The following is a 24,976-nucleotide window of genomic DNA, read 5'->3' as shown; positions in this document are numbered from 1 at the left end:
GCCTGGAACGCTTTGCCAGCGGAGGTGGTAGAGGCGGGCACGATAGCATCATTTAAGATGCATCTAGACAGATATATGAAAGGGCGGGGAACAGTGTGAAGTAGATCCTTGGAAAATAGGAAACGGGTTTAGATAAAGGATCTGGATCGGCACAGGCTGGGAGGGCCAAAGGGCCTGTTCCTGTGCTGTAATTGTCTCTGTTCTTTGTTGTTCAAGTTGTACGGTATCTTGTTCAAAGTCATCAGGAAAGCCGACTTTATTTTGGGCACCAAATTTCAGGAAAATTCAGGAACAGCGTGGAGAGTGATTTCAAGGTCGGGGTTAAATTATGAGAATGGGTCCACACACTTGACTTGCATTCCCTTGTTTCGAGGTTTGAGGGGTGTAATCGGATTGCGGTGATTGCAATGATTGTGATTTGATAGTGTGGATACAGAGAAATTACTTCCTCTAGTGGGAGATTTAAAAGGAGAGGGTGTTATCTTAAAATGCGTGCCAGAGTAGGGAACGTTCCGATGGTTCCATGCTCAGTGAAATGCAATGTTACAACAGTAAGATTGTTCTTACTGGCACAAATCCAGCGCATGCTGCCTTTTATGCTGCTTAACAGAGCACAGGCTTAGAATTCTTTCTGATTTCAGATGCAGAACTGAGCCGTGGTCAGTTTTGTTTGAGTTTAAAAGTTTGCAGCATCTGCAAAGGATTTTAATGGAAGTGACATTTAGTCTTGGGGAGGATATGGGACAGTAAGTTGAAGAGAGAAGCAGAAGTATACATTGGCGCGCATAGCGAAGCTACAACTAAGAAGACGCTCCGTGGCCATGGCTTTAAGCTGCAAATGATCCAGAGTCTGAAGATTGGTGTATTTGGACCCAGGTCAGTAAGTTAGCCATGCTGGAATGTGCTGGGGTGAAGCAGAGTCATAGACGTTTTGAGCTGATTCACTTTTCCAGCCTCCAGACTGATGAGTAACTCAGCAATCCTGAAAGGGGTATTCCTCTTAGATTTCTTTTCCTTTTCTGCTGTCTCTGTAAATACCCTATAATATGCTTTCCTGAATGTACCATGTGTTTGTTTGTTTTTTTCCCCCCAATTAAAGGGCAATTTTAGCATGGCCAATCCACCTATCCTGTGCATCTTTTGGGTCGTGTGGGTGAGAGTCATGCAGGCACGGGGAGAATGTGCAAACTCCACACCGGCAATGTACCGGGGCCGGGATTGAACCCGAGCCCTCGCTGCCGTAGGGTAGCAGTCCTAACCGCTGCGCCATCGTGCTGCAGGTACCATGTATTAATGTCACTGCTTTCCCTTCCTTCTCACTCATCCTCCCTCTCTCCTTCCCTTCCTCTCCACTGATGCACTCTTTCAAATCTGGTCACTTGCTCATCCCCAATTTTCATCACTCCACTGAGCTTTCAGCTTCTTAGGCTCCCCTCCACCCCGAAGATACTGCGTAAAACCTGCATCTTTGCCCAAGCTTCTGGTCACCTGCCATGATCTTGTGTGCTCTGGTGTCAAAGTTTGCCTGATAGTACTCCAGAGAAGTACTTTGGAGTATTTGACTGCATTAAATAAATGAAAATTGTTACAGCAATGATTCTTGCGGCCAAGAGATGATCGCTCGTTATTGGTGCACAATCCCGGGATTGTTGGAGCATGCAATGGATGACGTGAATTCTAAGACTGATTTACTGGCAGCCAAGTGTAACTTGTGGTGGATTATCATTCATTTCGACAACCTCTGGAATTAAATTATTTGCTCTCTGCCCCCTTAGTCTCTTGCAGCCCAGAGAAATCAGGTCACCTTTCCCTCACCTCCTTGTCAACATGATTTCAGCATCGTGAAGATGAGAAGTTTAATGATGGCATGACCCCCAACCTCCTTCGCTGTATGCAACTAAATTCCTCTCTCTCCCACTCATCGGCACACAGCAGAATCTGATGATCAATGCACGGCTCAGCTCTGTAAATGTCAAGTTAAAAGAACAGTTTTAATGCAGAGGGAAACTTTTATTAATGTACGTTGCAGATATTCCATCCTAAAGAAGGGAGCTTGTCGATTGGATTCACTCTTGTAGGTGTTAGATCTCAGGCTTATTTACAGTTCTTGGAAAGCAAACCAATTTGTTAATTGTATGATAATGAATTCATGAATCCAATCCTTTCCTTCAGGAGAATAGTAGACAGAAAAATCGTTGATTCTTAAGATGTTTTTATCTATTTGTAACTTTAGCATTTTAATGTGGGTTATTGCTTCAATTGAGTTGATAGAAGCCATATAATCTGATGTGCATTTCCTGCATTTTGTTGCCAGGATTGTTGTTTATAGTTTGGGTTCTCCGAAACAGTGTCTCACTTGTACAGCCACTTTCAGAAAATACAGTAATTATGTATCTTTTAATTTATAGTTAAATTTTTGCGCTTTTAACATCAGTAATGTGAATGCTTAATGTTAAAGTGATTTTTGTTTTCTTCCTCAGATCAAACTCCCCGTGGCAGCCAGCCCCAGGCACAAAGGCTGCAATGCTGGTAAAAGTTGATAGTGGAACAAGCTTGGTCTCTTCGTATGCCTCAGTGCCCCAGCAACAGAACTCTCCACCAGTCACTATCCAGAAGCCCCATTCAACCAAAGCTCCAGGACAGATACAAGCCCATCAGACTGGCTGTTTCTCACTGGGGAGTAAAACGGTGTCATCGCCTCTTGAATCCAGACCATCACTGCATTTAAAAAAGACAGAAAATGGCGGCTTCTGCCTTGTGTTGACAAACGGTCCTCAATACCAGACTCCACAGAAAATCCAGCCTGGGCAAACACAGCCTCTGTCCCCAAAGTGTGCTTCATCCGCCCCCATTTATGACGAGCCTCCCATTGAGTCGCCGATCTACGACGAGCCGCCCATGGAAGTGGATCCGGGGAACGTTTCTCACACCGAGTCAATCTCGACCCAGAAGGGAGTTGGCCAGGGCTCCCAGAATGGGCTCCAGCCCACCAAGCTGCTTCAGAGCCCGGGCTACCCACAGCAAGTGGGAACAAAGCACGCAAGGAAGCCATCGAACACCGAGTACAGCCCAGCAGGTCGGGAGTATATCAAGCAGATGGTAAACATCGATCCATCTCCCAAGCAGCCAGTTTCTTCAAACGGGACTTGCGAAAGTTTGAGCAGAATTTCCTCTGGTCCCTTGCTGGCCAAGGACAGCAACAAACAGCCGTGGAAGATTCTGGACATGAACTCCCTGAAAAGCAATGAGGTACACAGTCGCCAAAGCAGCATGCAATCTCAGGAGTACCCGACTTCTGTAATCAGCCACCAGGACTCGGGATACTCGACAGGCCCTTCGCCCAGTCTACGGAGGAGAAAGGGGAGGAAAACCATGCCCGGCCAAACCAGGCCGGGCTCCTTGGGCAGCAGCAGCGAGCTCAACGTCCTGAACGAGAAGCTGATGGCAGAGATGCGGGCTGTGGTCAATCGGACAGCTGTGATTAGGGGCAGCCAGGGAAGTCTAAATGCAGACATAGCCGAGAGCTGTATCTTGGCTGATATTCACAAAATCCGTCTGCAATCAGAGGGCAGACATTTCAGGCAGTGCACAAACCGGGGCTCAAAGGAAGATATTGCAGCCAGCAATAGATCTTTGCACAAACTGGGCTCTGACATACGGGCCTCAATTGACAGCGAATTATCAACACGACAGGAAGTTGTCCGCCAGAAAAGAACATTTGAAAAGGTGGATTTTTCCAACAATTCATTGGAAAGAAGCTTAACGAGCCAGACGAGCCTGTCTTTGCCAAGTCCTGTTCGGAACCAACCACAGGTAACTGAACATCTGTAACTAACTTCTGTGTGCTTGAGATTAAATGTTGGAGGCTTGATATTTGATATGTGGTTCCAGTGAAGGGATGTTGCATGGGCATGGAAGAGATTTTCAAGATGAGACACTAATCGCCCCCTTGGGTGGATGTAAAAGATCCCCAAAACTATTTTGAAGAAGAGCAATAGAGCTATCCCTGGTGTCCTCGTCAATATTTATCCCCCAAACAACATGACGAAAACAGATGATCTGATCACTGTTACATTTGCTACTTGGGGACCTTGCTATGCACAAATTGGCTGCTGCATTTCCTATTTTATGGCAAAGAGTATACTTCAAAAGTACTTAATTAGCTGTAAAACTCTTGAAGACGCCTTGAGACAATGAAAGGTGTGCAATTCCTTCCCCAAGATCACAGCTGGTAGCACCTCCCTACTCGAGTCAAAAGCTCTGGGTTCAAGCACCTTCTTCAGGGACTTGGAGAGACCCAGGCTGTTACTCCAGTGCGCTACTCAGAGAGTGCAACACCGCCAGAATCCGATGAGACACAGCACTGAATCGCTGCCTCTGTGTCCAGTGGGGCACAAAAGATCCCTTGGCACAATTTGAGAGAGAGAAAACAGTGAGCTGTGCAGGTGTCCCAGCCTACATTTAACCCAGAACCAGCATTAACAGAATTGGATGAGCTGCCTATTTATTATAAACTGCCCGTTTGTGGGACTTGGCGGGCATATGTTTGTTGTTGTATTTCTCAATGTAGCAATAATGACTGCACTTAACTAATTCGCTGTGAAGTGTTTTGGGGCATCTCAAGAACGTGACCTTTAAATGCAAGTCCTTTATTTTCCCCTTTTATCCTCCGTTGCTGCCATTTCATAGTTTCTAAAACAAGGTGCCATCTATTTGTAGCAATTTGAAAGTAAGCTTTTGAATGAACTTGTTTCCAAGCACCACAATCGCGTTTAAGTTTGAAACAGGTGGCCTTCACAGATTCTACCATTCAGATTCTACCATTTAAGAGATATTGCCCGAGGTTGAAGGAAAAAGACACACTGGGCCTCTGTACTCACCCAGTAAATGGAGTGTGGCTTCCCTTACTTTAGTTGCTTAGTTTTCATTTTCTTTTTTTTTGGCTCATTATCCCTTTGTTCTCTCCTCAAGACACTGATTTAGTTTGGCCCATGGTGACACAAGTCACTTGCAACCTTACCTGAGCAGTTTGTTGTTTCCCTGTGCCCCCAGCTGCTGAAGCTATTCAATAGTAGGGCATACCACAATTGAGTCCAGTCTGGGCTTCCCTGCCGCCCAAGTGCACACACTTGCCAATGGCAGTCACTAGACTCTTGTTGACGTTCCATCCTCCCGAGATGCTCAGTGACAAGGGAGCCCCGTGTGCGTAGCCAAGTTCCAACCCAGGCTAAGAGTGCTAACTCTGTACTGGCCTCCTCTGGAATCTGGGAATTTGTGGTTAGTGTTGCTCAATATTCCATCAAACGTTGCTTTTCCCTCGGAATCAGTCCTGCTCATGGTCGCCGGGGCATGTGTCGAGACATACGGTCAGGGAGGGAGAAAATGATAGAAGCCCTTCTCCCTGACCGCAGTCCAGTAACTCTTGTTACAAGTGTTCCTGTGTGGATACTAGCCAAGGACAGGATCAACCTCATTTCTGATATCTCCCATGTTTGTTCGCCTGTGGAGACTGTTAAAACTTAGTTTTACTCAGAAGCAAAACTCAGAAGCATAACTACTTATTGGAAGCTTTGGAGGATGCATGGCTCCTGGGTACCAGTTAGCAATTGGAGGATGCATGGCTCCTGGGTACCAGTTAGCAATTGGAGGATGCATGGCTCCTGGGTACCAGTTAGCAATTGGAGGATGCATGGCTCCTGGGTACCAGTTAGCAATTGGAGGATGCATGGCTCCTGGGTACCAGTTAGCAATTGGAGGATGCATGGCTCCTGAGTACCAGTTAGCAATTGGTGGATGCATGGCTCCTGGGTACCAGTTAGCAATTGGAGGTTGCATGGCTCCTGGGTACCAGTTAGCAATTGGAGGATGCATGGCTCCTGGGTACTAGTTAGCAATTGGAGGATGCATGGCTCCTGGGTAGCAGTTAGCAATTGATGTCTGTAAAAGTGTCTGCAGAATTGATGAGGTGAAAATGAATACAGTTCAGAAATGAGGGGTGGGATTCTCCCAACGGGCGGCGAAGTGCCGATGCTGGAGTAAAAATGGGAGTGTTTTACTCCGGTGTCAGCGCCCGTTCTGGGACACCATTCAGTCGCCCACAGGGGGCTAGGACGGCGCTGGAGTGGCCTCCGCCGCCCCAGCTGCCGATCCCGGCCTGAACCTGGCGCCGCGGGGTCTGCGCATGCGCAGTTTAGGTTTTTTCCAGTTTTCCCATTTTATTTCACAACGACTGTACATGAAGGCACAGTACCACAACAGATCAATGTACCTATCTTCTCATGACCAGCATCCAAGTTGCCTCTATATTGTTGGGTTTTAGAAAAACATGTATAAACACAAGCGTCAGTGTCCATTTGCCATGTAAGATTCAACAAAGCCTGGTCAGTACTGCATCTTCAGCAGTTGTTCACCTCGATCTCTGCCTCATCTTTCGTCTTTTACAATTCAGCCTGCGCATACGCTTCTTCCGCCACTTAGCTCTCATGTCGACAGGGATCTCAAGACCCCAGAACCGAAAGCGCGCATGGACAGTTGAGCCGGCGCCAACTAGCGCATGCGCAGTGGCCTTTTTCCCGGCGGCGGTCCCGACGCCAAACGGCGCAGAGCTACAGGAGCCAGCGCAGAGGATAGGAGGCCGGGGGGCAGAGAGGCCGGCCCGCCGATTGGTGGGCTCCGATCGTGGGCCAGGCCACTACGGAGGTCCCCCCGGGATCATCCCCCCCCCCAAACAGGCCACTCCCAGACCCTTCAACGCCTAGGTCCCGCCGGCTCTGAGGACGTTAGAATGGCGCTGGTGGGCCTCAGCTTTTTGTTGACGGCCACTCGGCCCATCCGGACCGGAGAATTGCGTCCCGGCTTTGGGGTTGCGTGGCACGATTATTTTTGTAATGTACTGCCTGTTGGGTGGGCAAATACAGCAAACATTTTTCACCAATAATGTTCCACAAACAGCCATGATCGACTCCCCCACCAGAGGAAATAGCTACCCTTTCAAATCCTTTAATTGACCTGAACACTTTGACTGGATTACCTCTTAATCTTCCACATTCCAGGAAATACAAGGCAGGTTTATGGAACTAATCCTAATAAATTTAACTATTTTAGCAGACGTACCGTTTTGGTGAATCTGTGCTGCATCACCTCCACGGACAGTGTAAGATTCCTGAGGTGTGATTGCCACAATCAAATGCATAAATGGGATCTAACCAGAATTTAATATAACTTCCACAATAATAATTTGTAGATGGTGGTGCTTGTGTAGTGCTGCTGCTTCCCTGCTTGATGGTAGAGTTCATGGAATTGGGACGTGGAGCTAAACCTGACCTGTTGGTTACCACAACAATGTTATCGGTGCTGCTATAGATGGACCACGTCTCGGCCCACATACCAACAGATGTGAGGGTGTCGAAGAATGGGTGGTAGTTACACTTGAAAGTGTGGTTTAATTGCAAACCATACTGTTTCTCACATCTCTATATGCACCCCAATGGTGAAATAATAATAATCTTTATTATTGTCACAAGTAGGCTAACATTAACACTGCAATGAAGTTACTGTGAAAAGCCCCTAGTCGCCACACACCGGCGCCTGTTCGGGTACACAGAGGGAGATTTAAGAATGTCCAAATTACCTAACAGCACGTCTTTTGGGACTTGTCGGAGGAAACCGGAGCACCCGGAGGAAACCCACGCAGACACTGGGAGAATGTGCAGACTCCGCACAGGCAGTGACCCAAGCCAGGAATTGAACCTGGGACCCTGGTGCTATGAAGCAACAGTGCCAACCACTGTGCTACTGTGCCGCCCATATAGCAAAGTATTAGCCCGTACATGTACAGGTTCGACTAAATACCTCTAGAGCAAATTGCTGCATATTGCGTAGCCACTGTGCCAGTTATCAACAGCTGGCTTCCTTATCAAATTCTGGAATGCACAAAACCTGATACAATAAACCTGTAATAAAAACATAAAATACTCCAATAAGATCAGGCGGCATCCGGGGAGAGAAGCAGTTACCATTTCAGGTCCATGACCTCTCATTAGACGATTGTCAGAATGGTTATTGACCTGAAAAGTTGACTCTCTTCCTCACTCCACAGATGCTGCCTGGCCTGCTTAGTGTTTCCAGCATTTTCTGTTTCATTTCAAATTTCCAGAATCTACATTATTTTGTTTTTCTATTAGACTGGAAACCTATACTTGCCCCTATCCGAACTTTAGGAGGTTTTGTGGTACGGTGGGTAATGTGCCTGCCGTTCAGCCAGAAGCAACGGGATCAGTTTCCCAACCCAGGACTCGGTGGCTTAGGAACGTTCTGGGCAAGCAGGTTGGGTGTCAACCTGCAAATCCTTTCAACACGCTCCAATGATGACGATAAGCATGTTGCACAGTGGTTAGCACCGCTGAGGTCCCGGGTTCAAATCCTGGCCCTGGGTCACTTTCCGTGTTCTCCCTGTGTCTGCGTGGGTTTCACCCCCACAACACACAGATGTGCAGGATTGGCTGCGCTAAATTGCCCCTTAATTGGGGGGGAAAAAATTGGGTACTTTGAATTTATAAAACAAAAGTGGCACGGGAGCATAGTGGTTAGCACTGTTGCTTCACAGCGCCAGGGACTCGGGTTCGTCTCCCGGCTTGGGTCCCTGTCTGTGCGGAGTCTGCACATTCTCAGCGTGGGTTTCCTCCGGTTTCCTCCCACAAGGTCCAGAAAGACCTGCTTGTAAGGTGATTTGGACATTCTGGGTCTTCCCTCTGTGTACCCGAACAGGCGCCGGAGTGTGGCGACTGGGGGATTTTCACAGTAACTTCATTGCAGCGTTAATGTTAGCCTACTTGTGACAATAATAAAGATTATTATTATTAAGAGTGGGAGAATTCCTTTTTTTTTAATTTAGAGTACCCAATTCATTTTTTCCAATTAAATGGCAATTTAACGTGGCCAATCCACCTACCCTGCACATCTTTGGGTTTTGGGGTCGAAACCCACACAGACACGGGCGAAATGTGCAAACTCCACATGGACGGTGACCCAGAGCTGGGATCGAACCTGGGACCTCGGAGGCGTGAGGCTGCAGGGCTAACCCACTGCGCCACTGTGCTGCCATAAATTCCTTATTTTTAATAAAATAAACTTGTAAAAGTACATTACAAATTCAATGTTAAAAGTGCAATAAAATCCACCTTTCCTCCAAACCGCGTGTTCCACTCTGAGATGCCTCAATACTATTGCAATGCTATTGATAGTTGCAATTACATTCCATGTCAGGTGTACAGCTTGAGGACTAAACATTTCAGATTGAAGCTTGCAGAAAGTGCAATAGACTTCAACTTTTCTTCATGCTCCATTCTTGAGGTGCCTCCTCTGCAATTTTGATACCGCAGATGGGACAATGTGCCCGAGGTGTTCACCACAGCTTCCAGCTCCTCGGTGTACTGTGGGTGAAAGGCCGTAGACAGTGACCTGTTTCCATTGTGCCTCTGTGGTGACTGCCCCGAGCTGCAGTGCATCCCTCAGCATATAAGAGTGGGAAAGATTCCTGGCCAACCATGTGGTGGAAAGAACGTTGGGGCCTCTACCATCACTATTCATGCCTCCAGACTACAACATGTATGTAAAAGTGCACATTGCCATGGCAACTCAGACTCCCTGAATGATATATAACACATCACCAACATCCGTGCTTTGTTTCTCTGCTTTTAATAAGATTTTGATTTGTTGCCTTGTGTACCGAGTTACAGTGATAAGTATTGTTCTGCGTACAGTCCAAGCTGATCGTTCCATACATGAAAAACATAGGATATGCGATAAATGTACAATGTAAATACATAGACAAAGGCATCAGGTGAAGCATACGGAGTGTAGTGCTACACAGTAGAGAAGATGTGTGGAAAGATCAGTTCAGTCCATAAGAGGGCCATTCAGGAGTCTGGTAACAGCGGGGAAGAAGCTGTTTTTGAATCTGTTAGTGCGTCTTCTCAGACTTACCATAAGTAGAAGTTAAAGGGGATTTAGAAGATAATGACAGTTGTGCGCATTCAATTCATTTGTCAAAATTTTAATGCGACTCTCAAATTACGATAAGACGCCATATTTGTGAGTGTTTGCACCTCATTCCTAGTTTTATTATTTGTATTTTTCTGACCTCATTCCACTCAATTTCTTAATTAAAACAAAAAGCTAAAATTTTGATCATTCACTGGGTCCCACTGCACTGTTAAGGTAACTCAGAGGACCATTGGCTGCTTTCCCCTTTGAGGGGGGAGAGCTGGCTGGTGGTGATTTAGCCTGAGGATCGCCACACCTCAGACGAGGGGCAAGGTTGAGAAGGTGGAGCCTTCATGAATAAGCTCAGCCTGCACAGGAATTGAACCTGCGCTGCTGGCCTCGCTCTGTATTTGCAAACCTGCTGTCCAGCCAACTGAGCTAAACTGGCCCCTGTATCCAATTATTTTTTTTCCAATTAAGGGGCAATTTAGCATGGCCAATCCACCTAGCCTACACATCTTTGGGTTGTGGGGGTGAAACCCACGTAAACACGGGGAGAATGTGCAAACTCCACACGGACAGTGACCCAGAGCCGGGATCGAACCTGGGACCTCGGCGCCGTGAGGCTACAGGGCTAACCCATTGAAGGTGTAAGTTTAGGTAAAATAGAGGAACAAAAAGATCTCTGACTACAAATACACCAACCACTAAAGGTTGCGCCACAGGTTAGCAAAGCCATGGAAAAGGCAAACCAAGAACTGGGATTTATTTCTAGGGCGATAGAATTGAAAAGTAGGAGGTTATGCCAAACCTGTATCAAACCTTAGTTAGACAAACATACAATCTTGGTTTATATTATAAGAAGGATATAGAATGAGTGGAGAGGATACAAAGGAGACTTACAAGGATGCCATAAATGCATGAGTATAAATATCAGGAAAGGATCTTGAAAAAAAGAAGGGTGACCTAATAAGTCTTTACAATTATGAAGGGTTTTTGTAGCATGGATACAGAGAGAATGTGTTTTACACAACCCCAACATTATATCTGTATTTTAATAAATTATATCTCTGCCAATGAAGGAGAGCATTCCACATGCTTTCTTTACAACCGTGTCTACTTGAACTGCTGCCTTTAGGGACATGTGTACCTGTATGCCATCATCTGCCACTTCGCCTATCCCTCTTAGTATATTCCCATTTATTGTGTGTACTCTCTATAACTGTTCGACCTCCCTAAATGCATGACCTCACACTTCTCTATGTTAAATTCCATCTGCACTTCACCGCCCGCTCCACCAATCCAGCCATTTCATTTTGGAGATAATAGCTCTCCTTTACATTTTCCACCACTCGGCCAATCTTTGTGTCATCTGCAAATTTCCCAATCGTGCACCCCACGTTCACGTCCAAATCGTGAATATATTTCCATTATAGCAATGACATCCTGCTGCCATGTGTCTACCTGTGCCCTTAACTCATCTACCTTGTTTGTAACACTCCTTGCATTGAAGTATAAAGCGTTTAACCCCATCATTTTCCCTTGCTGGGCACTTTTTAACCTTTGCTTCTCCTGTAATTCCAAGCCTATCGCAACATCTCCTACATCACTAGCTCATATTCTACCTCCATTTTCCTGATCTGATTCCTGTTGAGAACCTAGCCCTCTGCCACACTAGTTTAAATACTCCCAACAGAACTAGCAAGCACTTTGGCCCCAGCATGACTGGTTGGGCCGAATGGCCAGCTTGTATGCCGTATGCTAGAATTTGTAATCCGGTGTGTAATTATTCCACATCCTGACTTAATCTACTTGTGGCGAACCCACGTTGCTCAGACAACGGTATTTTCTGCCTCACCCACCCTTACTCTTTCTGCAGTCCAATTCCACAGCAGTGCAGCCCAATGAGGGCCTGGTGAAAGAAACCATTTTCTTAGGCATGAACCTAAGCTGTGTTATGGCAGCAGGCAGTCGAACTGCAGAGTTAATTGTCGCTGAATTCAACCTTTGCTTTATTCTAGTAAATTTGTCATTTCAAGGAGGAATCATTGCGAGTCATCGAGAGCTGGAGCAGTTCCTGTTTTTTTTTTTAAATTCCCCCTCCCCCACCTTGTTCTAGCCGAGGGCTCTTGAGACCACTTGTAGGACCCCCATCTGAGATTAAATCAATCCGCACAGGCGGGGGAATCAAAAAGCTGCGGAGCTTTCAGGCATGTAAAGGTCAGTTAACCAGCTGAACCTTTCAGGGAGCTACCATATGTGGTCTTGATCCCAACTGTTTAGCACAGGGCTAATTCGCTGGCTTTGAAAGCAGACCAAGGCAGGCCAGCAGCACGGTTCAATTCCCGTACCAGCCTCCCCGAACAGGCGCCGGAAAGTGGCGACTAGGGGCTTTTCATGGTGACTTCATTTGAAGCCTACTTGTGACAATAAGCGATTTTCATTTTTTTCAACTGGCTCTACCCTCCGAAAGCTGCCAGTGGAAGTGAAGTGTCCCTGATGCCTAATGATCGGCCAGTTAGCATGGCATGGGAACCAGATGGATCAAGGCATGCCCAGTTAATTGAAAAAGCCAGTGTTTAGAGAGTAAAGGGACAGCAATGAATGCATGAGCAGAAATGTTAAATTTCCAAGAATGCATGTTTTTAAAAATAAAATAAAAAATTAATGCTGTAAAACCCTGTCAAAATTATGATGAAAGGTACAACAGGAACTGAATCCGATTTAAAGCAAATACAGTTTAAAATTCTTTGCTGTGCGCCTCAGTGATCTGTTAATTAGGATGCCTTTGACTATAGTCACTGATTTCATATCTCTTCAGGGAGGCGCGAGAGAGACAAAGTTCACTCATAGCCGGAAGACTTCCAGGGGAAGTTCGAAAAAAAAAAATGTCCCTGCACAGTGGGTGGCGAGAATGTGAAATTCCCTGTCGCAAGCGGTAGAAACAGAGCCCATCAGTTCTTCTAAGAGGGAATTAGGTGGCTGTTTTCAGAATAGCTAACAGTACAGGGAGTAAGCAAGAAAGTTGGATTAATCTAGGTGGCTCTTTCAGGTGGACGTTAAGATCCACGGCACCACCGGCGCAGTGGTTAGCACTGCTGCCTCGCGGCGCCAAGGACCCGGGTTCAATCCCTCCTCGGGTCGCTGTGAGGAGTTTGCACGTTCTCCCCGTGTCTGCGTGGGTTTCACCCCCACAACCCAAAGATGTATCTGTTAGTTGATTGGCCACGCTAAATTGCCCCTCAATTGGGGGGTGGGGGGGGCGGAATTGGCCACTTTAAAATTTAAAAAGTTAGTTAATTAATTTTTAAAAAAATATCCACAACACTATTTTGAAGAAGAGCACAGAAGTTTCCCCTGGTGCCCTGGCCAATATTCATTTCACAGCCAACATCAGAAAAACGGATCATCAGCTCATGATCATAATGCTGTTTGAGGGAGCTTGCTGTGTTTCCGATGTAACCACAGTGACTCTACTTAAAGTACTTCATTGGCTGTAAAGCACTTCAGCTTTTATGGCTGAGCTCTGTATCGAAGAAACTCACTGCTGACTACCTTCCTTGTCTAAGACGTTCATTTGGATGACACCACCCTTTTTCAGCAGTTCAAAGGATTCGGTAGGGCAGCTGCAGAGAAACTATTAACTCTAAATGGGAGGTAATCAGGAAAGCTGGAGCATAATCTTAAAATTAGAGCGTGGCTATTTGGAAGGAAATCAGGATAACATTTTCACCACACATAGGGTAATAGAAACCCAAATAATAGAACATAGAGTGCAGAAAGAGACCATTCGGCCCATCGAGTCTGCACCGACCCACTTAAGCCCTTACTTCCACCCTATCCCCATTACCCAATAACCCCTCCTAACCTTTTTGGACACTAAGGGCAATTTAGCATGGCCAATCCACCTAACCTGCACGTCTTTAGACTGTGGGAGGAAACAGGAGCGCTTACATTAACACTGCAATGAAGTTGCTGTGAAAAGCCCCGAGTCGCCACATTCCCGCGCCTGTTTGGGTACACCCGAGGGATCTGTACTGGTGACAAAATAATTCAGGCTCAGATAATACAGCCTTGGATTTGTTTTAGTGATGCAGTTGTTGCGTGCAGCAAATTGATGTTGACAAAAATTTTACAATGTTTCTCTTTCTTCCCTCACCCCCACCCCCCCCAATCTCAGGCTCAGAACATGGGCAGCAGCCCTCAACTTGACCCAAGAGGGCAGACCTGCAATGTGGGCTATCACTTTCCTTATACCACACTACGCAAACCCCTGCCAGAGAAGAGCATGGAAGACTGGGCAGCTAAACACCTGAACATGCACACTCGGGGGATCTTCCGGCGCAGGCTCTCCATTGCCAACATGCTCTCCTGGGTTGGCGGCTCCATCAAGAAGCCAATGTTGGTCACCAATGATCGGATCATCAAGAAGGACGCCTGCGAACTCTTCAAGCTGGTGCAGATGTACATGGGGGACCGGCAATCACGGATGGAGAGGGTCCCCATCGCTCTGGTGATAGTCACCAAGTGCTGGACAATGCAGGGGATCCGGGATGAGCTTTACATCCAACTGTGCAGGCAGACCACGGACAATCTGTGTTACCAAAGCCTGGCTTACGGCTGGGAACTTATGGCAGTCTGTTTAGCCTTCTTTTCTCCATCGCCCAAATTTCAGTGTTACCTGGAAGGGTACATCTATCGGCACACTGACCCTGCTCATGACATGAAAAGTATGTGAGCTTATATTCTTGCAGTTCCTTTTTGTGAAATAATGCATTGACTAACACGTTTGCAGTTCTGTCCATCAGATGTAAGGTTTATAAAATGTAATATTTAGTATTTATGTATTTCGCTACAATGGTCTGGAGTTTAAGAAATGAAAGGATAATCTTTGCATGTTGCACCCACTGTGTTTCAGGTCTATTTCTGCCCCTTTTCTCATCCCTCTGAGGCATTGACTGTTTGCTGGGATGTGCTTCTGGGGGTGCAGGAAAACTGACACAAAACGCATGATTTACTGCTGACTGAGTGGAATTTAGGTCCCCGGAGCTACCCAACAACCCCACCCACCTCTCCCCGCAAGGTCAATGCCTGTACACTTGCAGCACCTGTCACTGTCAAGAATCAGGAAAGCTGGATACATTTTTTTTTCTTATCCCTGATGTCCGAATCCTGGGCCATTTACAGTGGCCTCGCCACCATCACAATTTAAGATTCATTAACTCAACCCAGACTGGGAGACTGAACCAGAACCAGGGAATATGGCTGAGCCGCTGCATAAACTGAGCAATGCTGTGCTGACGAGAGTTGCCTTCTTTCAGATAACGTGTTAAACTGAGGCTCTGTCTCAAGGGGGGGATTAAAGATTCCATGGGACTATTTGAAAGAGGAATAAGGGAGTTCTACAGTGTCCTGGCCAAATTGTGTATCACAATCAATGTTGCACATTTTTATTTGGTCATTATTACTGTATGTGGGAGCTTGCTATGTACAAATTGACTATCCTGTTTTCTATATTATAACGGTTATTACATTTCCGAGTACTTAACTAGCTTAAAGTGCTGAAGGACACCCTGAGGCCGTGAAAGGTGTTATGATCCCATTTGGTGTTCCAACTGGACGGGAAGATCCCAGAATGGACCCTGGCTCAAAAGACTGTAACTTTTACTTTTTAGAAAACACGGAGAAACAGATTCTCAGGGCTGCTAATTAGTTTAACAGCAAGATAAAAGCATTTATTAATCATGAAAAGTTTGATTTATCCTACAATACTCCTTTACCACCCCCCCCCCCCCCCCCCCCCCCAAAGCTTCAGAAACAGACACAGATTTTAAGGTTAGCACAGGTTACAAAAAGGCTATAATAGTCTCAGTAACACACAGTCCCTTTAAACACACAGGCTGGCTGTGGTGAGACACACTCCACTCTGAACCCGAGTGAATTTCTGTGGAATGCTCCTCAAAATCCCCCAGACGATTCCGTGAGCAACCTCATTTCACTGAACCCCGGAATCCATACAAGAGATTTAAAATTTTGCTTTCAAAAAGACACACTTTTTTTTTTTTAAATTTAGAGCACCCAATTATTTTTTCCAATTAAGGGACAATTTAGTGTGGCCAATCCACCTACCCTGCACATCTTTGGGTTGTGGGGGTGAAACCCACGCAAACACGGGGAGAATGTGCAAACTCCACACGGACAGTGGCCCAGGGCCGGGATTCAAACCCAGGTCCTCAGCGCCGTGGCCGCAATGCTAACCACTGTGCCACCGTGCTGCCACTAAAAACAAAAAGGCACACTTTCAAGTCTTTTAAGCAATACGTTCCCTCAGCTATTGGTATTTTTAGAAATCCACTCCAGGAGTTACAAACTATTCTTTCAAACGCTCTACTTTTAACAAGGAACTCAGCATCCAGGTTTTATACCTCTCACTTCAGAATATTTTCAGAATCATAGAATTCCTCTCCCCGTGTAAGCGCGGGTTTCGCCCCCACAACCCAAACATGTGCAGGATAGGTGGATTGACCGCGCTAAATTGCCCCTTAATTGGAAAAGATGAATTGGACACTCTAAATTTAAATAAAAAGAATCATAGAACCCCTACAGTGCAGAAAGAGGCCATTTGGCCCATTGAGTCTGCACCGACCCTTCAAATGAGCATTCCACCAGCTACCCCCTGCCCTATCCCCGCAACACCAGAACCGAACCTGCACATCCCTGGACCCTAAGGGGCAATTTATCATGGCCAATCCATCTACCCCGTACATCTTTGGACTGTGGGAGGAAACCGGAGCGACCGGAGGAAACTCGCGTAGATAGAGGGGGAACATGCAGACTCCGCACAGACAGTGATCTAAGGCCGGAATTGAACCCGGATCCCTGGCGCTGTGAGGCAACAGTGAAAACCACGTGCCACTTTTTTGCACAAATGCTTCACAATTGCTTTAACGATCGATTTTCAGACTGTACTAAGATGACACAAACCTTTGATTTACTTGCTTTTCCACTTCAAATCTGGTTACTGCAGCTGTCTCTTTAACTTATAACACTCGTGATTCAACTAATTGGGAACAAAGATCCATGGGAACAGCATTGAGAAACACATGGCTACAACAAGACTCGCGATGTATAAGGTGCCTCAGCGGGGAACATAACCCCATTTTGTACATGAAGGAGCTCCGTTCTGTGGTGTCCGGATCTCTGAGGCTCCCAAAGCAACTCCTGACCTTTCTTTCTCCCTCTCTCCCTGGCCTGAACACACTATGAGAGGATCCCCCCACAACACCCCCAGGGCCGATCGTTCGTGTACATAAAATGCCAGCTGGGCATCTCGGCAGTGCTCATGCCAGCTGGCAGTGGCACCTTGGAAGTGCCATGCTGGCACCACCCTGCTCAAAGGGATGCACCTGGAGGCCTCCAATCCCCTGGGAGACCCCCACGTGCAATTCAGTCTGGTCCTTCTGTTTGTGGAGACCAGTACCAAATGACACTCATTCAAGGTCTCCAAGGCAAATGGGATAGACCCCAAAGCCTCAGGTACCTCAGGAATCTGCACATTAAAGTGAGACTAGCTGTCTCGCTTCAATATGCAGATTCGCCAAAAGGTGATCCTGCCCACAATGGGCGGCTTTACATCACAACAGCTCGGTAGATCCCCTTGGATCTCGCCAGCTGTTGAGAGCCGGGTAGTTTCTGGGAATGGGGTCTCTCTTTTATCGGCCACTCTGCACGGCGATGAGCTATTTTTCGGGCATGATGTAGCCTTTGGATTGCACATCTGGTTCTTTTAGAAGTGTGCCTATTGGCAGCCCCCTTGACCTGTCCAACTTTCTTCTGGCAGTGTTGAGAGATGTTCACTCCTGGCATCCTATCTTTTTTTAAATTTTATTTTATTTTAAATTTTAAGAATACCCAATTACTTTTTTTCAATTAAAGGGCAATTTAGCTCGGCCAATCCACCTCCCCTGCACATCTTTTTGGGTTGTGGGGGTGAGACCCATGCAGACATGGGGAGAATGTGCAAACTCCATACGAACGGTGACCTGGGTCCTCGGTGCCGTGAGGCAGCAGTGCTAACAACGCCGCCGCCGAGCTGCATCCTATTTTCAACTGTTCTGGGTGTCAGTTAAAACACCAAACTCAAAAGCCTTCCTCCCTTAAAATGTTGCTGAACAACGACCTTATACGTCTGCTGAGTTTTATTTACTCTTCACACCGTAACTTCTGTAAGCACAATCGAAGCACAAAACCAAAACCTCACACATACAAACACCTTTGTCCAGCAGGAATCTAACTATACGGTTTACTCTTCCTTACACTGAAACACTACATTAAACCCACATAAAACTAGACATTATTTCTAATATTTACCAACAGAAATATATAGGGGGATCTGGAGTTATGCGGGAGAAGGCAGGAGAATGGGGATGAGAAACATACCAGCCATGATTGAATGGTGTAGCAGACTCGAAGGGCCGAATGGCCAAATTCTGCTCCTATGTCTTATGGTCTTATGCAAGCCCATTGTTTTTCTAGGTCATTCAGCCCCTTCAGCCTGTTCTGTCAATCAGTCAGGTTATGGCTGATCTGTCACCTAATCTCATGCCTCACCTCAGATACTTTAATACCTTTTGTTGGCCGAGCAGCAAGCACTGCTGGTGAAAGGGAATTCGTAATTTCCACCACCTTTTTCACTGTCAAAAATGTAATCCCTGAAAGGTCCGGTTCTAACCTTTAGACTATGGCTGGAATTTTCCCGCTGTTGGGATCCTCCAGGTCTGCCAGCGGCGGGGAGTGCATAGAATAGGAAACCCTGTTGACAGCTGATCCCACCACAGGTCAAAGGCGGGCCACCTTCTTTCCTTGTGTATGGGATGTGGGCATTGCTGGGCCAGCATTTATTGCCCATCCCTGAGGGCATTTAAGAGTCAACCACATTGCTGTGGATCCGGAGTCACATGTAGACCACACCGGATAAGGATGACAGATTTCCTTCCCTAACCACATCAGTGAACCAGATGTTTTTTCAACAATCGACAATGCTTTCATGGTCGTCATTAGACTTTTGATTCCAGATTTATTTATTATTTGTTGAATTCAAATTCCACCGTCTGCCCTGGCGGGGTTTGAATCTGGGTTGCCAGAGCATTACCCTGGGTTTGTGGATTGCTAGTCCAGCGACAATCCCACTACGCCACTCCCTCCGCCGCCGCGGAACACGCCACAGGGGCCCACAGAAATTTCTGCCCTATCACATATCAGCACGGTAGCTCACGTGGCTAGCACTGTTGCTTCACAGCGCCAGGGTCCCAGGTTCGATTCCTGGATTGGGTCACTGCCTGTGTGGAGTCTGTACGTTCTCCCCATGTCTGCGTGGGTTTCCTCCGGGTGCTCCGGTTTCCTCCCACAGTCCAAAGACGTGCAGGTTAGGTGGATTGGCCAGGATAAATTGCCCTTAGTGACCAAAAAAGGTTAGGAGGGGTTATTGGGTTACGGGGATAGGGTGGAAGTGAGGGCTTAAGTGGGCTGAATAGCTGCCTTCTGCACTGTATGTATGTTCTATGTCTCCCCGTACGACACTGTATACTAGACGTTTAACCGGCTATCACCCTCCCCACCTATCGCCCTTAATGACTCAACGTTTTATCAAATTACCCGTAACCTTCTAAATTCCAGGGAATACAGCGCTGGTTTGTTTTCGTCTCCTAATTCCTAGTGCAGCTGCCGGAGAATACTGCGCGCTGTGCACAGCCGGGCTGTATTTTTATACCGTTTGAAAAGTGTCTCCTGCCATCCTATTGTTTTAAAAACTGCAATAGCCCGGTCACATTTTTTGAGTGATCTTTTTTAGTTGTACTTCTTCATTTTTGTTTTCTAAATTCCAGTAACCCAACGTATCAAGGAACTAGTCGAAGTGAAAAACAAGAAGTTTTCAAAATCAAGGAAAAAGAGAAAGCAGAATATGGAGGAGGAGGAAGGTAGGTGTTGAGCAGATTGACCGGGTTGCTGCTGAAATGATCATGGCTGCGCTCGCTTGTTTCCTTCTAATTAAGGTCAAAAAAACAGCAGCAAGCTTGTGTATTTTTGACAATTTTACAAGGTTCTGAAGTTGTGTTTTACAAGGGTTTCTGCTGCTTGGCCTGGCCTAACTGGAAGCATTTAATAGACAGTCAGTTCAATGTAAGCATTTAAATGGGAGCATTTCATCAAAGGCTAGAACGGGCTTTTAAAAAAAAATGTCTCTACTTTTATCTAAGTTACCCGTACAAGTCATTCCGTCGCAGAAACAGCTGGGTGGGGTTATTGAGTTTAATGTTAGCCAGAGCAGAATCAACTTTTAACTGAAGCATCCATGATTTTCCTCAGTTGCTTTTAGAAGTTTGATTGGAAAGGGGACCATGAAGAAGTTGTGCATTCACTCCTTTTTTTTTCTAAATTTAGAGTACCCAATTCATTTTCTCGAATTAAGGGGCAATTTAGCGTGGCCAATCCACCTACACTGCACATCTTTGGGTTGTGGGTGGTGAAACCCACGCAGACACGGGGAGAATGTGCAAACTCCACACGGACAGTGACCCAGGGCCGGGATCGAACCTGGGACCTCAGCGCTGTAAGGCAGCAGCGCTAACCCACTGCGCCACCGTGCTGCCCCAGTCACTCCTTTTAAAAACTTTTTTCTGAAGCTGGCAGATCGTGGCTCAGTTGGGGAATTCTGTCTCGTTTCTGAGTCACGAGATCCCAAATTCAAAACCTACTTCTGCAGCAGAAAGAAAAATCAAAGCTGACGCCCTGGTCCGGTACTGAAGGAGTGCTGCACTGTCACAGTTCTGCCTATCGGATGAGACATTAAACCGAGGCAACATCGGCTACTCTGGTGGATGTAAAAGATCTCGTCCCGCAATTTCAAAGAGGAGCAGGAGGGGAGTTACATCCCCAATGTTCTGGCCAATATTTATCCCTCAGTCAAAGTCTCTAAAGCAGATTATCAGGTTACTATCTGTGTGCTGTGTGCGAAATTTGCTGCTGCATTTCCATCATTGCGACAGTGACTCCACTTCAAAGGTACTTCAGATTCATTGGCTGTGGAGCACTTTGTGACATCCGGCAGTCGTGAAAAGCACAACGTGTAGGGGCAGTACGATGATGCAGTAGGTTCGCACTGCGGCCTCATGCCGCCGAGGTCCCAGGTTCGATCCCGGCTCTGGGTCACTGTCCGTGTGGAGTTTGCACATTCTCCCCGTGTCTGCATGGGTCTCACCCCCACAACCTAAAAATGTGCAGGTTAGGTGGATCGGCTGCGTTAAATTGCCCCTTAATTGGAAAAAATGAATTGGGTACTTTAAAAAAATTTTAAAAGCACTACGTGAATGCCAACTTTTTAAAAAAAGATCTGTTTTGCCCTTTCAATGCCATCTTTGTGCTGCCATTCTGCTTTTTGTCCCTTTTGACATTCGCGCTTGGGAGCCACAAAAATGTGGTTCCTTCATATTAGTGTGGTTATACCACATGCCTGTCACAGAGTGTAAATCAATATAGAAACACCAGGACCTGGTGTGTGTTGCTGAGCATCTGTAAGGTGGAGTGTAGGCAGTGTGTGTCGGATATTTCATCATGCTAAGGTGATGCATCTGCTTGACTGACTGACTGTTCCTTTGCTTTCCTTTTAGAGCTTCTCATCAGCACGTATGCAAAATTCTGCTACCGCAAGCTTCAGAAAGTTGCTGTGACAGGAGGAAAGAAGGTCTGCAGCTGAATAGTTTTATTTATTCCTGACAGTGTTCCCCTTCAATTTAGAGATCCGTTTAATTCCGTCGCTTTATTCCTTGTATTGCCGTGCATCTTACCCTGCTGTTCACTTTCATTACTCGCAGCCTTGAGAAGCTGAGATGACGTCTCTGTTCCCAGTGTTGGAATTTAAGTGGCCATTAGTGGAAAATAACAGAGGGTTGTTCCTGCTTCTGCAATGCCCACCCTACATCAGCGTAACTCGTAATATGGCTTTGGGATCCCAACAGTGCAGAAAGAGGCCATTCGGCCCATCGAGTCTGCACCGACCCTCTGAAAGGACACCCTACCCAGGCCCACGCCCCGCAACCCCGCACATTGGTAAAAGCAAATTACTGCGGATGCTGGAATCTGAAACGAAAGAGAAAATGCTGGAAAATATCAGCAGGTCTGGCAGCATCTGTAGGGAGAGAAAAGAGGTAACGTTTCGAGTCCGATGACTTTGACAAAGAGTCATTGGACTCGAAACGTTAGCGTTTTTCTCACCCTACAAATGCTGCCAGACCTGCTGAGATTTTCCAGCATTTTCGCTTTCCTCTTCCTCGCATGTTGACCACGGGCAATCCACCCAACCTGCGCATCTTTGGACTGTGGGAGGAAACCGGTGCACCCGGAGGAAACCCATGCAGACACTGAGAGAACGTGCACAGTCACCCAAGGTCAAAATCGAACCCGGATCCCTGGTGCTGTGAGGCAGCAGTGCGAACCACTGTGCCACCGTGCTGCCTTAGCAAGAGGAGCCATTCAAATTAAGAGTTGAAGCGAAGGTTAGAAAAAATGAATGATGGAGGCGGCACGGTGGCGCAGTGGTTAGCACTGCTGCCTCACGGTGCTGAGGACCCGGGTTCAATGCCGGCCCCGGGTCACTGTCCGTGTGGAGTTTGCACATTCTCCCCGTGTTTACGTGGGTTTCACCCCCACAACCCAAAGATGTGCAGGGTAGGTAGATTGGTCACGCTAAATTGCCCCTGAAATGGAAAAAAAAGAATTGAGTACTCTAAATTTGATTGACATGTAGGTGAATAAAATGTCCAAATTTCTGTCCCTGATTTTTTTTGTTGAACAGCATGTATATTAGTGCTGTTAAAAGGAAATGCGATTAGCTGGAAATAGAGAGATGTTAAAAGTGTATGAAGAATATACAGCATTAGAATAGACATCTTGTGGAGGAACAGCAGCACAAACTGCATGAGCCATTTTGCCTGTTCCTGTTGTGTAACATTGTGATTCTAAATTTGAAACTGTATGTTCAAACCTCCGGTCTGTAGCACAGTCTTGTTACTGTGTTCTTTTTTTGCAAGCAGGCAACAATCTGCAGCTCACATTTTTTTTTGCTGTAGAATCCTTTGATTCTGCAAGGTCTGCATTTTGAAGTTCTGCCTTTCGGCAGTGAGTTTGAGATCTTGACCCTAACATCAAGGGGCAAGCACAAAACAGAAGGAACGATCCCCAGAGTTACACAGTAACAGAAAGAGGCCATTCGGCCCAGCTGGTGCATGACTATGTTTATGCTCCAGCTGAACCATCTCCCACCTCTACTTCATCTTCACTCTATCCGCATATCCCTTCTATTCCTTTGACCTAATTTTCTAACCTCGCCCCCTCTTAAACGCATCAATGCCTCAGCTGCCCCATGAGGTGGCAGGTGCCGCATTCTGACCACTCCCCTTGTCCTCTTGCAATATTGGGCATGCTTCTGACCGGGCAGATTGAGAGTGGGAATGACAAAAGGGCTGGAGTAGATTTTGTTCTGAGCTGACGAAGAGAAGAAATGGAGACGATCAAAACAGAAGAGAAAGAAAAATGTGCCGTTGATTTTTCAGAATTAAATCCCAGCTGGACTGAAATGAGTTTTTCTTCCATCTGTAGGGTCTCAGAAAGCCAACCATTGAAGAAATCTATCACGCAAAAAATGCCATCCTAACAGCTTCCATGTTTGGCAGTTCGTTGGAGGAAATAATGGAACGACAACGTGAGCGCTACCCAGAGAGGAAGCTGCCCTGGGTTCAGACCCATCTCTCCAATAAAGTATTGGGATTGGGTGGCGCGCAGGTTGAAGGCATCTTCAGGTAAGGTCCTAGCTTGTGCACCCGAATCCCTCGTGCGGGGCAGGGCTCTGTTATCTCTGCAGATCTTTCTAGAGCTGTTCAAAGTTAAAAGATTCAAGTGTAGGAGGAACCCACTGCTTTGCTCCAAACTCTTTGCGGAATTTCAAGCACTCTGTCGGACAACATGCACTCCGATGAAAATCCTACGGCCTTGACTCACTCTCTCCCCCTCTCTCTCTGCTGTTGTCTTCTCGGACACCATTGTGGGGCTGCAGCTGATGAAACACTGTTCTTCCGCCAAGGCAGATGTTCCAGTGGGATCAGAAAGTCTGGAAATTCCAGAGCAAAGAAAATGACATTGCAAATCTCAATGACACCCACTTCCTTTCGATCACATCATTCCTTCAATCATTAGTTTTAAAAGGAACAGAGCAAAAAGCTCCTGGCCTCGCAGGCGTAGAATTCGGCGCTGCCCTGGTATCTGAAAGTGAAGTCAGATGGGAATTTTGACAGCCGAGCTTTCACGCAGGTTTTCCTTCAATAAGTCTTCGTTCCGAGCTGCATTTCCGGCAGTTTCAACAGGCTAATTGGGTTGTGGTGAGCGTGGGGTTTTCACAACTGATCCTGCTGCTTTACTCAGCTGGTAATGGTTCCCACCCACGAGTTCCGTCAGGATCGCTGGAGTTTCAGTGTATCCTGGGCCCCCAGGAGGAGTCCATGTGCAAGCCAGATGCTTGGACACACTCATTGTCATCCACTGATTATGGTAACTTCCTTTACAAAGGAGGAAGATTACCATAGAACATTACAGCGCAGTACAGGCCCTTCGGCCCTCGATGTTGCGCTGACCTGTGAAACCAATCTAAAGCCCATCTACACTATTCCATTATCATCCATATGTCTGTCCAATGACCATAGCCCACTACTCTGTCTTCCTGTTATTCCTTCCAAAATGAATCACCTCACACTTTTCTGCATTGAACTCCATTTGCCACCTCTCAGCCCAACTCTGCAGCTTATCTATATCCCTCTGTAACTGGTAACATCCTTCCGCATCATAGATCATAGAATCCCTAGTGTAGAAGGAGGTCATTCAGCCCATTGAAAGAGCACCCTAACTAGGCCCACGCCCCCACCGTATCCCTGTAACCCCATAACTC

General features: G+C 46.6%; 1 protein-coding gene across 10 annotated transcripts in view; it reads left to right on the top strand.

The window, feature by feature from the left end:
• LOC119969682 (rho GTPase-activating protein 39-like) overlaps positions 1-24,976 on the top strand; it is a 246,893-nt gene that overhangs the window by 211,164 nt on the left and 10,753 nt on the right. For 9 of the 10 annotated variants that reach the window (XM_038803653.1, XM_038803652.1, XM_038803658.1 and 6 more), the window contains 5 exons: positions 2,481-3,813; positions 14,165-14,714; positions 19,869-19,961; positions 21,651-21,724; positions 23,638-23,837. In XM_038803653.1, the coding sequence (XP_038659581.1) occupies positions 2,481-3,813; positions 14,165-14,714; positions 19,869-19,961; positions 21,651-21,724; positions 23,638-23,837 (2,250 nt within the window). Of the gene's footprint in view, positions 1-800; positions 877-2,480; positions 3,814-14,164; positions 14,715-19,868; positions 19,962-21,650; positions 21,725-23,637; positions 23,838-24,976 lie in introns of those variants that run through there. The other variant, XM_038803661.1, reaches the window with a different exon arrangement.

Source organism: Scyliorhinus canicula, chromosome 7, assembly GCF_902713615.1.
Source record: "Scyliorhinus canicula chromosome 7, sScyCan1.1, whole genome shotgun sequence".
NCBI lineage: Eukaryota > Metazoa > Chordata > Chondrichthyes > Carcharhiniformes > Scyliorhinidae > Scyliorhinus > Scyliorhinus canicula.
Note: the sequence above shows the minus strand (reverse complement) of the source record. Positions and strands in the feature narration are given on the sequence as shown.